We start from the raw sequence: 15921 nt of genomic DNA, 5'->3' as shown, positions 1-15921 counted from the left end.
AATTTTTGTTTTGTCTGAGACAGGAATATACTTTGTCGTGTGTGAATGTGTGGCCATAATTTAAGATTGGTCTTCTGCAGATGTGTGTGTGTGTGTGTGTGTGTGTGTGTGTGTGTGTGTGTGTGTGTGTGTGTGTGTGTGTGTTTGTGTGTGTGGTTGTGTGTGTGGTTGTGTGTGTGTGTTCTGCAGTAAAGCAGTCCTAAGGCTAATGACTTGAATCAGATTCATACTTCTGATCGTCAATCTTTGGCCTTCTCATTCATATTATTCTCAAGTCCTGCTTGAGAGGCTCAGATAGGTGTGTGTTTGTGTAACCGTATCCTGGCATACACCCTAAACTATAATGTAGCTGTAAGCCGATATAACAAGATTTTGATATTATATATGTTTATTAATGTTTTCGGCAACAAGTAGAACTTCTCGCATGAAGTATAATAAGTATAGTATAATAATGAATATTATAATTTCACACATGAACAAATATTGTAATGTTTTAGAATTTTTGAAAGAATTTCTTAACTTGTAATAATAAACAATTCATATTTCATATAAATTACATTTTATAATCTGTAAACTCAGGTGAGGGACGCTTCGCTGGAGGAGTTAATTAATAAACACTTATGTCCACGTATAACTGCACTGTAGTGTTTTACAAACAGTTATTATTTGCTTGTATTCTGCTAAACAGCATTAAATAGAGGAAGTTAGAATAATGTGTTACCCAAAACCTTCATATCAGTAATTTTAGGATGTTATTGATTCCGTTTCTTTTTTTTTTTTTTTTTTTTGGGGGGGGGGGGGGGGGGGTTAAAGTTAGAGACATGAACAATTGAAATACGCTTAAAGTGCAGCTGCACTGGCTCACTTCCCTGCTTCTTGTTTGTGTGTTGGTGTGTTGGAGTTTGTAGATACATGTGTGAAAGCGGCAGGAGAGATTTTATTGTCAGTGTCTTGGGAGAATGCACATCAGCCAACATCTAAACAACGGTGCATCATTAATCATACCAGGCCCATCCCCTGCGACCCTGTCCTGTAATTTGTTGTACTTTCAACAGTGTTAACTGTCCCGTTTTATGAACTCTCCACTAATACTGAAGCGCAGAGATAAATCACCACAGCACTTAATCCATGACTGTATGTTGGAATCGGTCGCTTGCATTGACCTGCACAGAGGTGGATGAAGGGGAAGTTGGGCAGGAAATGGTGGACAGCAGGGCGGCCTGCTGGTTCTCAACACTGTCCTGTACCCCCAGGGTCAGAGATTGGTTCTTTCCACCAATCATATTTATGTCCACCGCTGTCAAAGCATCGCTGAACAAGACAGGAAACCCTTATCTGGTTTGACCTTTGGTTGGAGGTGCATGTGCATATCAATTATTCTGAGAAAAAAGACATTTTGTTTTGTTTGACACCTGATCTGAAGGAATAGCAGCTCGTCATGACTGAGAAAGACATGAAAGTCCACATTTAAATGGTGATTTTCTTCGTTTTAGATCTTCTGTCTCAGGAGCTAAATGTGCAGTGACATGCTGTAGTGTATGTGAAGTAGTCAGTGTTGTGGCAGTGAATCAAACTTGGTTGTGTGTGTTTTGTTTAGGGTGTTCCAGGAAGCCCAGGCTCCGCCGGCAGAGATGGCCCCCCAGGAACAAGGGTAAGATCAAGCACTGACATTACCTCTGTTGGCTACTGTTAAAGCGTGTGATTCAGTGGTTCGTGGGGATGTACAGTATCATATAGTGATTTTGTAATGTAGTCAGCTACAGAAAGCTGAAGCTCATAAAAAAAAGAACAATGCAGACGTCAAAAAAATACACACAACAGTTCTTCAGGTCTCTTGTGAATATGTTTGTGGTCCTTTTCCAGCTGTGTACTGCATCTGAATGTCCAGCTGTGTTACTCTGTTTAGTTTTATGTCTCTTCATAAAACCAAACAAGTCTTCCTTGAACTTTTGAACACAACACTCACAATAGATAAGATCCCATTCATAAAGGCTCTGTGATACCAGCTGGCTGTAGTTGATGCTGACAGAGGAATCGGGCCCTACAATACCCAACTGAGCTGTAAATACCAAAACAGTAACGCGGCCAGAGCGTAATGTGTCAGCAAGCTGAAAGGGGAGGTTTTATCCAAATACGTAATATGATAACAGAGGAGTTTTGTGCTGGCCTGGCTCCTGGTGAGGTGAAAGACACTACACATAATCCATCTGCTGTCTGTTTGTTGGCTGACAGGAGTCCAGACGCTCATCCCCTCAGTGCTGCTTTGCAGAAGGAGTCGTGTAGTTTTCAGACTTGTCACATGGTTTCCTTCAGGACACTTGTATGTTGGCTGGAGTTTCTTTGCACAAGGCCTGATAGATTTGGAGTTCATGAACTTTCAGAAGCATTGACTCAGATTCAGGTTTGGTTTCATAAAAGGTGCCAGTAACAAACATAGCGTTGTGAAATTAACATCTGTGCTAAATTATTTCATCCGCTTTCCAGTAGCGATTTTGTTTTGCATCATTTGCTTTGAAGCAGCAGTGTGCTGAAGTGAAGTGAAGTGTTATCCTCTCTCACAAACAGATGTACTGGTGTGTCTCCACTAGGCCCGAGGATGTTGCTAAACTATCCACCATTGTCAATTATACACATGCAGTGACTGGCAACAACCTGCATGCTGAAACCAATGCAGTAATTACCTTAAGATGTAGTTTTCTCACAGCTGCTCGAGAGCTTAAAGAACACTGTAGTGGATTGTCCTGGAAAGTTCAAATGTGATCTCACATCAATAGTTTGACCTCTGAATTATCTAAGTGGTTAGTTAGACTCTTCTGGATACAGCTTACAGTGATTAGACGTATGAGATATTACTAAAAGGTGCTGGGTTAACAAGGAAACGGCGTACTGAGTCATCATATAATGTCTTCATCAGAGGGCCTGTCTTTATTCAGAATATTGATCTTTTTTGTTCGAGCCTTTCTTTTAATTGCTGGGCCTTTTATTATTGAGCTGGTATCTGCACACTTGAGCTCTTTGTACTTGGAAATGGGTTTTTCTGGTTCTACGATTCTTTAGTTCTGTTAGGTAAACACCATCTGTTGGTCCCTGCTCGTTCAGTCCATTTAACCATTGCAAAAAGTGCCCACCAGTTGGAAAATTTAAAGAAAAAAAGAAGGACGTGGTTGTAAATTTTAAACACTTCACAGCTACAGTCTTTTATGACACAATTTACAAACCTGTGCTCAGCACTTCACTGAATCCAGTCCTTTTCAGTGTAGCACACCCACACTTGCAGAACACAGTGCATGTTTACTAATGTAATTATTGAGTGTAATCATGTTGAATTACTAATCAGGGAGCAATTTTAGCTGCTATAAATTGGGAAAGACATCCCCCTTTGCAGCACTGATTATGACAGGCCTCCCACATCCCGACTGTATTTCATCAAAATGCTTCAGATCTGTTGTGTATTTTATATTTGTGCGTGTTGTCAAGAGAACTACAAAGTAAACTCCTCAGTGGGTTTGCTTGTAGAATCACAAAGAGCTAATTATAATTTAGTTTCCATACACGACAGGAAACATCTCAAGTTAGTGCTTTTATTCTGCAGCATCACACACTCTGATGTCTCCAGCAGCGTGCTCAGGCTGAACTCCCTCTAAATGTTTTTTTTCTTCTTCCAGCGGATGCATTGGAAGCAGTCGGAAATAGGACGTCGTGAATACTAATAAGAATCAATTCATAAGAGGTTATCAATGCAACAGCGAATTCTGCTATCACTGTTTGACAGCGATATAGAAAGGGAAATATACCCAAGTGGACAGTAATTAGGAGCCAGAAGCAGCTTTTTAAAAATCAACATTCATTCACAGTGCCTGTGTTTATGAGTGTTTGGGGTTATTCCAGCTGCTGTAGTCTGTATCATCCAGTGTGTACAAAGCAGAGCAGGGAGAGCTGATAGCCCTTTGTTAGTTCACAGTATAAAAATGATCAACATCGCGCTCGTCCACTGGGCACACACACACTGTGCAGAACTTTTTGTGAGGTGAATAAAAGCCAAAAAAAAAAAAAAAAAAGTCTGGCTTAGAGTAAAAAAGAAGTCTGGCAGTCAGTTACATCAGTTGAAACAATAGCAGCTGTCTCCTGGGTGCATTAGTTGTCCGTATCACAGTGAGATGGGTCAAGGAGAGCGGTAAATCTTTGGTTTGTCATTGACGCACAACTGTTTTGGTTTTTTTATGTCACTTTTTCAACTCAGGACCAAACTGAGTATATCTAGCTCTTTCCCCCAAGATACGGGCTCATATAAACACTCCAGACCCCAAAAATACATGTCCATCATTCTGGCTCACAGTTTATTATTTAAGATGTACTGATGACTCGTAAGATATCACTGTGGAGGTGCTGATCCCATCAAAATTTTATTTGCGTGTCCCAGCTCACCTCATAGCCCTTTGCATGGAAAGTTTCATAAAACAAAACGCTTGAGTTTAATAGCAGAGATTTTAAAGAAGGAACCAGCGCTTTGTTGGGGGTGTTTCAGCATGCATGCGAAAATCTGAATTCCATTAGCCTCACTTCAGTTTCTTAGGCAAGAGGTCAGAGTGTAAACCTGTTGCAGCTTGGCTCAGAAAATATAACAGCAGTGATACATTTTCATGAGCCTGACTCCTGCAAGAGAAGGCAGGAGTCAGGCTCGATTTCTTATATGGACCTCAGATAGAAAAAGTTTGATAATATGTGGATTACAGTGCAGCCAGTCCTGGGAGTGTTTATAGTGTGACACCAGGCTGACTCTTGTCCCAGTGTCACATCTAATGCTTGTTTGCTTCACAGTGGGGAATTCTGTAGCTTTTTTTGTCTTTAGATGTTAATTCTTCTTGTTCCAGATGTGTTTCTGCTCAATTTGAAAGGATTTCAAAGTCAAAAGTGTGTAACTCTGTGAGACTTGAACGCTGGGAGGAACTAAGGCCTCCTCCAGAGTCCCATTAGTGGGTTTGCCAGGGCGAGTGTTTACTGTGTGACACCACAGTGACTCTCGCAGAGGAGCTGCTGATGTCACATACTGGCTCAGCTTTTCAGAGAAGCAGAAGAAGAACACTTGGTTTTGGTATACGTGTTTGGAAAGTAAAGATCACCATGAGAATTTAACTAAGCTTGATGCTTTAGCTGTTGTAGCGAGCTTTTCGGATGTAACTCCACACGGGAATTTCCTCTTCCAACATGTGCTGTCTCTCTTTGTCTTACCAAATGGGATTAGAAAAGCAGCACAAGCAAGACCTAACACATGTCCGGAATACGTCTTAAGAAATATTTAGCCCGCTGTATTCATGCCTTGTACCCTTACAGATGTTAAAATGAGTGTCCATGCTGAAAGGGCATCAGGCTCAGTGTGCGACCACAAAGTAACTTCAGACTTCCAAGCTAAAATGAAATGATTAGCTGAACTCCGGCTAAGCTGTTTTCCAGTAGTTCGGCTTCCAAAACATGTATTAATAGCACTGAATTTGTTCAATTTGGATGAGCCATAAATATTGAGCTACAACAAAGCATTTGTTGTCATTACATATCATGTTATTATACGTATGTCATACATGAACAAAAACAGGCCCGCAGATTTGTCACACAGTAAGTATGAATGTGTTCTCTTCAGACCACATGGAGACAGTGAGAAGGCTTTAAACATCTCGAGGCAACTAAAATACAGATTGTGAAAACTCCAGAAGTCAGGAAGAAGTCAAAAGTCAAGGAAGAAAGCACCTGTGTTCTGTAGAATCTCTCTAATAGGAAAACCAAACATGAAGGTTTGGTTGGAGGCAGTTTGTGGCAGACTATAGGCTGAACAGCGACCAGCAGATGCAACAGCTACTGAGTGTGGTTTCCATCAGTAGCCTGCATGTTAATTGTAGTAGAAGATAACAGTGTTGCTAGTGTTGGGTAAGTCTGCAGACTAGCAGGAAATTCCTCATGGCATTTAGAAAGGGCTCGTGCAAAACAAAGTTCAACCTACCATTATGAAAGTGCACTTAATATTTAATAGACATTTAATACATACGTCCATCTGTGTGTCTCTCAGGGTCTGCCGGGTAATGTTGGACCACAGGGACGACAAGGACCCCCTGGACCAATTGTAAGTCTTTTTTCTTATTCTCAGCCTCATTTTGTCTGCCACATCAGGCTGATAAATGGGCCGACTGCTGCCTCTGCTTCCCGTCGCCTTCCTTCTCCATCATTGTCTCTTATTGCCTGTCTTTCTCTCAGGGGTCTCCAGGAGCACCAGGAGCTCCAGGACCCGGTGGGTCAGCAGGGTCCCAAGGAGATCAAGGACTTCCTGTGAGTGGAAACATTTTATTTTGTTAAGACTGGTGTAAAAAAAACGTGATACTTCAGCAACAACGTAGTAGCTGCAGCACTTAAAGTTGCAGATTTGTTCAAATCTAAATAAATTGCAGTTTGTTTCCAGTGCTGACAAGGAGCTATGCTTCACAGATTGCTCTCCTTTTGTCCTGATTCACTTTCTGATCTCTCTTCAGCTAACTGGAAACAGCCTCTTAGTACTGGACACAGCCCTCATCACAACAAATGTATCATCCAGTTCTCAGCTAGTTTTGCAAATACAGTGATTGGTTTATAATATCCAAAAGACAAATCCTGCTACACTAAGCTCCTGAGGTGAGTTTTAAAGGATAATAAATAACGACACTGAGACAGATTTTCTTAAGCCCTGCAAAAGAAGAAGAAAGATGTGCAAGTGACACAACACAAACACAGAAAGGGATGCAGAGGAGAAGATGCTGGGTTCCAAACTTTGTGTAATGCTAACAGGAACAGATGATACTGTGATGTCGGTGACAGCTAATCTAGTCTGGGGTCAGCTCTGCAGGCCAGCAGCAGAGTTTGGCTCGGAGAGGGAGTGCTATAAATCACTTACTGACACGATCTCCCCCTCACACACATAGCTACACACACAAACAGTGAGAGATCACATCTGCCTCATCTCGCTCTGGTAGAAGACACAAACACCCTGTATGAATGTATGCATGCGCAAACAGGGCAAAAAAGAAAATCAGATCTCCCTTTCCTGAGCCATAATCTCTTCAACATCTAAAACTTTTAGTTTCACCTTAATTTGCTAATTCGGTCCCTGTTCTGCCCCCTGCAACCCTTCGCCAGGTTTCTCCTGCAAGAGAATATTCTTCTTCTTAAACAAGTGGTTTTTATCTGAAATAGCAGCGATTTAAATCTGCAGGGAACTTTTAGCTCCATTGTGTCACAACTGACCAGAAGACGTGGAAGTCAGTCCTAGCGGCTCAGTTCAGGTGGACACAAAAGTGCCACACATCTGTCCTACTGCACTAAGAATTTTGTTGAGGGACGGTGGATTTATACCATTGAAGAGTGCAAAAGTAGAAGGACTTTTAGCTCTTTGTACAATTTCTTGAGCTTATGTCATAGCATCTAATGTGAAACACAAAACTTCTGTTTCAGGAATGACGTGATTCATTTGGAAATGTTATGCTCAATCTATCCAGATCAATATTCATGAAACTTCATAATACGGACCAGAGAAAAACATATTTGTAGCTTATTGTGAGGTCTTTGCAAAGTGCACGTCAATATGAGAATGCTGAACTGGTCCAAGTTGTCAGTTTCGAGGAGGCAGAAAGTGACAGGTGTCCCTTGTCTATAGCAGCAAAATCCGCCTTGATTAGACATTTAGATTGTTGATAAAATCTGGTTTCATCAACAGTTTCACATACCTCTTCTTTTGACCTCGCAAGTCTATCAAGTTGCCTGGGATGATGTCGTGAGTGTGTGTCAATGAGTCCAAGTGTGTGTGTCTGACTGTTTCTGAATGTGGTTTCCAGTGACTCCCACCACCTGAGGGTTTTTTAATTTATCTTGCTTGACTTGGTAGCAAGCGGCCTCATGTTTGCCAGTTGCAGAAGAAAAAAGCAGCAATCGTCTTGTGACTGTTTTATCAGTCCACATAGGAGAAATGTGCAAGAGGAAACAAACATACTTCCCTCTGCGGATGAATTGTGAAACATTTTGAGTGAATAAACATCAACTCTGTACTTTGGCCAGACTGCGCATATGCAGGGCACTATGGGAAGATTGTTTTGGTAAAATAATTTTTATGAGACACACTCCTTTCTTTTGTAAGCTCAGATACTTGTTTGGCTCCCACACACTTTGCTTTGGTCTTCCCATGTCACCCTGATAAGACATTTATGTGCCCGGGAAGACTCAGGAGATCCAGACAGACACACAGAGGAGGTCCAGGACAAGACTTCTGTTGTGGAGACCTGCACTCCAATTCAGCAGCTGTGTCAGATGTTGGCACAGGTTTTCTTTCATGCGTAATATAATACACACATGATATGCCGGGCCTGCACACATCTTCTCGATCCTTTCTTATCCACCAACCCACTCGTACACAAACACACATCCAGCCAGTCAGTCAGTGGTCAAGGACATGTTTCCTCCAAGATAAACAAGCCTTTATTCAAAAGCTATAACAGCATCAAACTGATATTCATCATATCAGCACATGGCTCTGTGGCCAGGAAATATTTGTCTTTTATTTGCCTCTGGATTACAATGCGTTACACTGTGATATGCATTCACAGGCTTTATGTGCTTGGCAGCTTTTTGTGTGCATGCGTGTGTTGTGATCAGATATGCATCTGTGTGCTTTACAGTGTTGGCAGTAGCAGAAAGCAAGTCCATCCAAGGCACAGAAATAGCTCTCTGTTTGTGTGCAACCAAGCTTTGGGACTTCTGTGTACGTTGCCTTTAGGGCACAAGGAACCTGGATGCACTGTCACAATTTAAATGCATTTAGTTATACCAGCTGTTAGTGTTTGTGTGTGTTGAAGAGGCATAAAGAGAAGGAGAGCGATGGAGAGTAATGGGGTGAGGACATTAAAGCCGAGAGGGAAAGAGAGATGAGCACGGCTATTTCTGAGTGCACATCCCAGTCGAATGTTTATTCTCCTCCTGTGCTTTTATGTTCCAGGGTCCTGCCGGTGCCAAAGGCGATAAGGGAGAAAGAGTAAGTCACTACACTCACACACTTCAACCACTGTTTAGAGCACATTGGCTTTTACTGTGCCATTTTGCCGTGGACATATTGTTATTTTGCTGAAATAATACTGAGACGGTTACTCACTAATGCCTCGCAGCCTTGTTCTAAAGGAACAGATTTATTCTCAGCACCGTTTCATGTTCATCTTTTGCACAAACATTCACTTTATTTCCTCCTTTTGCTCCCTCAACCTCGTTTAGAGCAAACCAAATCAAATCAGTGTTCATGGTTCAAATGTGCAGCAGAGCAGGGCCTGTATTTTTGCTGACACAGTAGCCAGACCGTCACCGCCGAGGGCTTGAGAGACACGCGTCTTAGCAACTTGAATCCAACCTGTAATTCCTGTTTCTGCCCCATTTTATCAACTGTTAGGGACATTTGTACCTCAGTGCAGTTCATTTCCACTGGAAGACTCCAGGTTCCTGACATGAAAAAAAAAAGAAAAAACATTTTCTCCTCGGTGTTGTGCATTTTTCGGGGTGGTCCAGTTGTGAATAAAGCTGGTTAAAATCATTTGTAATGTGCATCTACTCACTTTTTTCCCAGATATAGTTTTTATAGATGCACAGTTACAGAGACACAGAAGACACTATAGGACTTTTTCATGGGCTTTGTAGGACTCTTTGTGATGTAAAATAAGTCTAATCCAGGAAGAATGGCAGGCTATCCCTCCTAATGAAGACACCAATGGCTCAGTTAGATACATTTCTGACTGCTAATTCGAACTATCAGCTGCAATAAAAGCAAAAGATTGATATTGCAGTGTGTGTTATTCTGTAGAATATCAGTTCAGTGCAAGTACTGTCAAAGCCAAGAAAGTAATGCCCACATATTCTAAAGAATTACATTTTGATGTCTGTATAATGGTGTCATTTACAAACCTTCTCTACTTTGCTCTCATAAGTGTGCTATCTGTTCACGCCAATATAAATATAAAGGGACTTCAGCGTGTGGAATAAAGGTGGAGTACGCTCATTAAAACACCCACAAAACACCCGCCCACCAATTTATCAACCACTGGTCTGGGCGTTTGTGTCCCTGTGGTTGCTCAAATAGAAAAGTGGTGTATCAGTCTACCGTGTGGTCGTGTAATATCAGACCGTAACAGCTCCGTGTTTGTTCTGCAGGGCGATGTGCAGTCCCAAGCTGCTGTGCGTGCCATCGCACGGCAAGTGTGTGAACAGCTCATCCAGAGTGAGTAATCAGTGATTTTACACATTAACACCAGCATGTCATTAAGTACTGAAAGTGGTTTTTCTGACCTCCTCGCCCTTCACGTCTCTTTTCCTCTGTTCTCTTTGATTTGTTGTAAAACATCATGATACAGAAGCAAAGACCAATGAAAACATTCTCAAAGCATCAGAAAGCTAAACCTCTCTCCTCCTCTACCTCTCGCAGGCCACTTGGCTCGCTATAACTCCATACTGAACCAGATCCCCGTCCAGTCTTCGATGTCAGTCCGGACAATACCTGGACCGCCTGGAGAGCCGGGTAGGAGAGGCCCCCCGGGACCTCAGGGAGAACAAGGCCCGTCCGGCAGGCCAGGCTTCCCTGGTACCAACGGCCAGAGCGGACGACCAGGAGAGAGAGGTGAGATGCTTAAGGATGTGTTTGGACATAAAGACGGCTGTTTACATGACGCACAACACATGTTGAGAAAGAGACAGACAGAAAACTATACTCACCAATATCTATGCTTATATCTCTTTTTCTCTTGGTAATATACAGAATGATTACAATCCATCATCAGTCCGTCACTGTTTGGGTTGTGTGCAGACGCTCTGACTACGTGCTATTGTTTATATTAGCATCACAAAGAGTGAACACACATTCGAGTGTTTATTAGACTGCCCTTGCTGCAGTGAGCAGGTCCAAACTGGAAAATATGACAAATGAAATGTGGGGAAAAAAAATGAGGCGCAGAGAAAAGAATAGAAAAGTATGGTGTAGAAAAACACTCTGATGATATGGAGCCTTTGGGTTTGCTTTTGTTTAAGTGCATTTGTTGAGGGGAAAATGAGTGGAGAGACAGAGACGGGGGATGTCATGCAACAGAAAGGCCCCTAGCTGGACTCAAACCAAGGACATTGTGGCTTATGGTCAGCGCCTTAATCCCATAAGACACAAGAGCGCCCAAGCCTTTAGTTTTTCCCTCATATCTTACAAATAACAAAGGGGTCAGTGGTGTGAAAGTCTCATTCTGTTTGTGGTTATCGAGACAGTACTGCTGTTTACAGGTCTTCATTGCTCATCTCTGCTTGAGGCTGCATTAGCCACTACTAGTACAACACACCAACTGAACTGTCAGCAGTCGAGTTGCATTGTGGGTCATGTAGGCACCTGTTGCATTAATTTTAAAACTGTCCAACGTGAGTCCGGCAGTGTTACAGACGCTAAGTCATAGTATTCATTTAAGCAGTTTAAAGACGTCTGTCAACTGCAGATAGAGATGTGCCAATACTTATTAAGTGTTTAATAGTATAATTACACAACTTAAACTTGTCGTTCAATATTATCTCTATGAATCCTTCATCTTAAAGTGGAGTTAAATTTCTTCAGTGTCTACTAAAAGACGTGAAGGAGAAAGGGAACGTGTTCTTAACAAAAAAGTAGGTCGGCACATTGTAGTTGAAGTGTGTATTTCATCTTCACTTCAGTCTTTTCCTGTTGTGTCTTCTGACTGACTGACCGAGCCAGCTATGTGGATAAAGATGGCTATTGTGCTGTGACTGTATAAATCTCTGGTGTTGTCATAAAGGTTTATGTATAACAGGAGTGTCCAGCTGGTGAGACTAGTTTGGCTGTACAATAATCAAACACTTTATTGCATGTAAAGTGATGCATTTTGCTTGTCAGCAATGGCCAGGGCCGTTTTCTGTGAGAAGAACAGGAAAATGAAACCAGAAAGTCTCGAGCCGGAGCGTCAACCTGCTTGTTTGCTGCTCTCCGTCTGCGCTGGCCTTCTCTCTGACTCACAGTTAGGGTCAGAGCTCCCGTGAGATTCAGTCCAGGCCAGAAGACAGTAACTCCAGTAACCATGAGGTCATTCCCCTGCCACGAGCCCTCGGAGGAGAAACAGCCTTTACGAGTCTCCGTCTTCATCACTGAAACACGCAGCCCACACCAGAGAACCACACAGCGAATGAGCCCTGTGCACACAGAGGCTTAGGAAAGCTGAGCGCAGTCAGAGAGCTGTCAGGAAATGTCCAGCGTGGTTACCTCCTCCTCTGTGGTTCAGACCTTTGATTCTCCCCAATAACATTTATGATCTGCAGCCACTGCTCTACCACACACTCACACACACACACTTTTTCATTGTTTTATAGGCTGAACTGAAACCAGAGGAGCCCAAATATTCTAAAAGATGTATGGCTTACTTAAGAACACCAGACATGTTATTATTTAGTCAGATTGTCCGTGTAGGGCTGATACCAGAGTGAGGAACAAAGCCGTGCTCAGGCTCCACAGATGAAACCGTTTATATCCCACATACAGTACTGTACCGAGCGTAGAAAGCCAGTGGGTCAGCTAGCAGCCATTATAAAGAGAGAATATCACACGACGAGGCCGCCAGTGTAGGGGATAAATTTTTATTTGAGCTAACGTAACATGTTTTCTCCTCAGCCTCATTGTGCCGTACTTCCTCTTCACCCATGCAATTGATTAAGACAGTCGTAAAAGCAGCAGGACAGAAAATCTGCAGATCACCGGCTTTATGTGGTTCTCTAATATTAGAGCGAACGAAAAATATTCCATTAGGTCATTCAGACAGCTGCAGCACTGGACAGCGGCGCAGAGCCGACTCGGGGTCGATCATACATTTTATTAGACTGATCATCCAGCCGTAATTTATCCTGCACATTTTCGCCAAAAATTTGTAATATAATACCGATGTTGGAATAGAAAGCCGTGGAAGAATTAATGGAGATAATGCTCCATTACTAGTAAACATCCTGCATTCAAATTATGTGCACAAGTATTAACCGCAAAATCTACTGTAAGTGTCAAAGGTAGAAGTGCTGAGAAAAAAACAGCCAGTCTGTGGTTAATTTACATGATTGAACTGTTAATACTGATGCAGCAGTGTGTAAGCAGTGTGTAGCTGGTGAAGCTAAGGGTTGAGCCCACTCGAAAGGGTCACAAGATAAATCTCAGGGGTTGATTACTGATTATTGAGGGTTGAAAACAAGGAAAAAAAAAAAATCTGTACTCATTCTTTTGAACTTTTCTCTAATCTTTGCGTTTTTTATGCAGAAAATGGATAAACTGACCTCTTTGAGCCTCAAACAGCTATTTAAATGAAACCATGTGAGACGTTTAGAGTGGAAATCTCTCTCTGATGGAGCTGCTAATAACTCACGGACATCTGAAGGCTGGCAACCACTGGCTTCATCTTTAGAAAGGCCTTGTATTTAACACGCTTATTACAATCTATCACTATAGCTGTAGCATAAATGTAGCAGAGGAAAAGGTGCATTATTCCCCTCTGAAATGAGCTGGCGTGGAAGTGTTAAGTACTATGAAGTAGAAATACTCAAAATTGTACTTGAGTAAACAGAGTTACTTCCCTCAGTGGGACAGTCAGTATTTCAAACCCTTACTAAACCTTGAAGGAGGCGTGTGTGCTCCAAAAAATGGGATGTTGAGTTTAATGTGGATCTCTTTGAACTGTGTGTGTTTCCAGGTCTACCAGGAGAGAAGGGAGAGCGGGGGAGTCCAGGGGTTGGGACTCAGGGGCCTCGAGGACCACACGGACCTCCAGGTAAGATACAGACAAACATGCACTGTCCTGCGGGCACAAGACACGCTAAGCGACTGAATCCCCCTCTCTCCAGTCTCAGTGCTCAGACAACATTTGGAGGTGCTGTAGCTTCTTCACAGCACAATTATTCAGCATTATCCTGTTCCTGAGCATTTGTTTTTGGTGTTTTCCGACTGCAGCCAGGCTGGATCTCGCTGTGTAGAATCTTTTCCGTTGTGCTTCCTCTGAACAAAACCAAATAGAATAGCACGGAGACTTAATGTGTTTTGGATCGGCTTTTCTCCCCGTTAAATCTCCGTCGGAGAAAAGCAAGCAGACGTTTTGGACCATGAATATAATTCTCTGTATTGATTTCCCTGCACGCTGTGTGGAGTTTGAGGTTTGTGTTATGAAAATATGTCAGTGCTGGGATTTTGTGTTTACTGTTGTGCGATCAATACCCACAGAACAAGCTGACAGAACTCCTCAGAAACTTCTCGATGATCAGATAGCTTTCAAATAGAAGCTGAAAACTTCGGTATATGCAAAGGGGAATCTGGTCGCAGAGAAAGGTGAAGGGGAGAGCTGTCTGTCTTCATCCACTGTGCTTTTCGGGAATGTTTGTGGGAAGATAATTTCAGCACTTGGCACATGGCATTCCCCTCAAAATATTGATTTCATATTTCTGCTGACTGCTGAAGTGAGTCCTGATGGGGCCGTTTCTCTTATGTAAACAGAAAACAGAAGCCTCTGGCTGCATTTCAGCTAAGAACTGTGTTATTCCTGCTCCACCGCTCAGGACATTCTCTCAGCTCCTTCATCCAGAAATCACAGTCGTGTTCTTTCTGTCATGTTGGCACAGCAGCAGACAGAGGGATTCAGAGACCGAAGTGACAGATGTACCCTCGATTGCACATTTTCAGCTTTCCTTCCCTCCCTCCAGGTGTCACACTGCTGGAGTCCTTTTATTCACTGTTTATTGATGACTGGCTTTGTGTACTCACCCATCTTTAACACAGACTCTTCCTCCATCCGCAGGCCTGCCGGGTGAAGGACGGACAGGCAGCCCGGGCTCCCCTGGCCGGCCTGGTAGCGCGGGGACACCAGGGAGGCCAGGTAATCCAGGTACCACAGGACCAGCTGGCCCACCAGGATACTGTGACCAGAACTCTTGTATGGGGTACAACGTCGGAGGTAAACATCATTCAGCTGCTGCTCAAGCAATGGCAACACTTTTATACCTCCTATTTAACATTTATAAGCAGTAAATGTTCATTTAATAAATTGTTTCTAACAAATTCCTTAACATGTTATGTTAATGGACAGTATTTGTGCTTATAAATGCCAAATGGGCAGACTTAAAGTGTTGTTGATGCTCTAACTCGATGAAACATGAGTGCAGCCAAACACACACTGACACACTCTCACACCAGGTAAGTGCCAAGAGATGCCTTCATCATACTGGAAACCAGTGGTTCAGATTGGGAGGGAGCAGAGGCATTACAGAGAGGTTTGCATTAGCAGGAGTGAAGTGAAACAAAGGTTTATTAATGCTAGCAGACTGTCATGGTACAAGAGGTAATGGTGATCAAACAGCACATCAGATGTCAAATTCAAAATATGAAGAAAGTATCTTAAGTTCACGGGCATCACAGCAGGAGAGCTTTGTGTGCGTGTGTGTGTCTCAAACTCAGGCACTTCAGGGAGGCTGACGTTTTTTATCCACAGCAGATCTGAATGAAAAGCACGCTTTTGATAATAATGTCCCTTTTTTCAGCTTCCAAAAGGGAGCATGACCGAAAACAGTGCAGGAGCCGGCGCTGTAGACGAATGAGCGTAGAAAGCTCACATGTACAGTAGGTCGGCCTCTGGCACGCGAAACAAAAATAACATTTTCACTGGAATATTTTCCCGAACGTAGCCAAAACGCAAAATATCCAGACTTTACAAAAACATTCTCTGCTGTTTGTTTCGACTTCATTTGTCCTGATTTGTTTGAAACTTTATTCTGTCGTTTTAGCCTTTCAGAGGAGCAGCCGTCAGTTTACTACTAAAGCACTGATTCAGACACTTGTTTTATTTTTGATACCTGCTAATTTACTGACAA

The 15921-nt window shown here is 42.6% G+C and overlaps 1 protein-coding gene across 3 annotated transcripts in view; it reads left to right on the top strand.

The window, feature by feature from the left end:
• Positions 1–15921, top strand: part of col14a1a (collagen, type XIV, alpha 1a) — a 132600-nt gene that overhangs the window by 112062 nt on the left and 4617 nt on the right. For all 3 annotated transcript variants that reach the window (XM_070965931.1, XM_070965929.1, XM_070965930.1), the window contains exons 40-47: positions 1598–1651; positions 6059–6112; positions 6244–6315; positions 9005–9040; positions 10201–10267; positions 10472–10663; positions 13758–13835; positions 14853–15008. In XM_070965931.1, the coding sequence (XP_070822032.1) occupies positions 1598–1651; positions 6059–6112; positions 6244–6315; positions 9005–9040; positions 10201–10267; positions 10472–10663; positions 13758–13835; positions 14853–15008 (709 nt within the window). The remainder of the gene's footprint in view (positions 1–1597; positions 1652–6058; positions 6113–6243; positions 6316–9004; positions 9041–10200; positions 10268–10471; positions 10664–13757; positions 13836–14852; positions 15009–15921) is intronic.

Source organism: Chaetodon trifascialis, chromosome 7, assembly GCF_039877785.1.
Source record: "Chaetodon trifascialis isolate fChaTrf1 chromosome 7, fChaTrf1.hap1, whole genome shotgun sequence".
NCBI classification, from domain to species: Eukaryota; Metazoa; Chordata; class Actinopteri; order Chaetodontiformes; family Chaetodontidae; genus Chaetodon; species Chaetodon trifascialis.
Note: the sequence above shows the minus strand (reverse complement) of the source record. Positions and strands in the feature narration are given on the sequence as shown.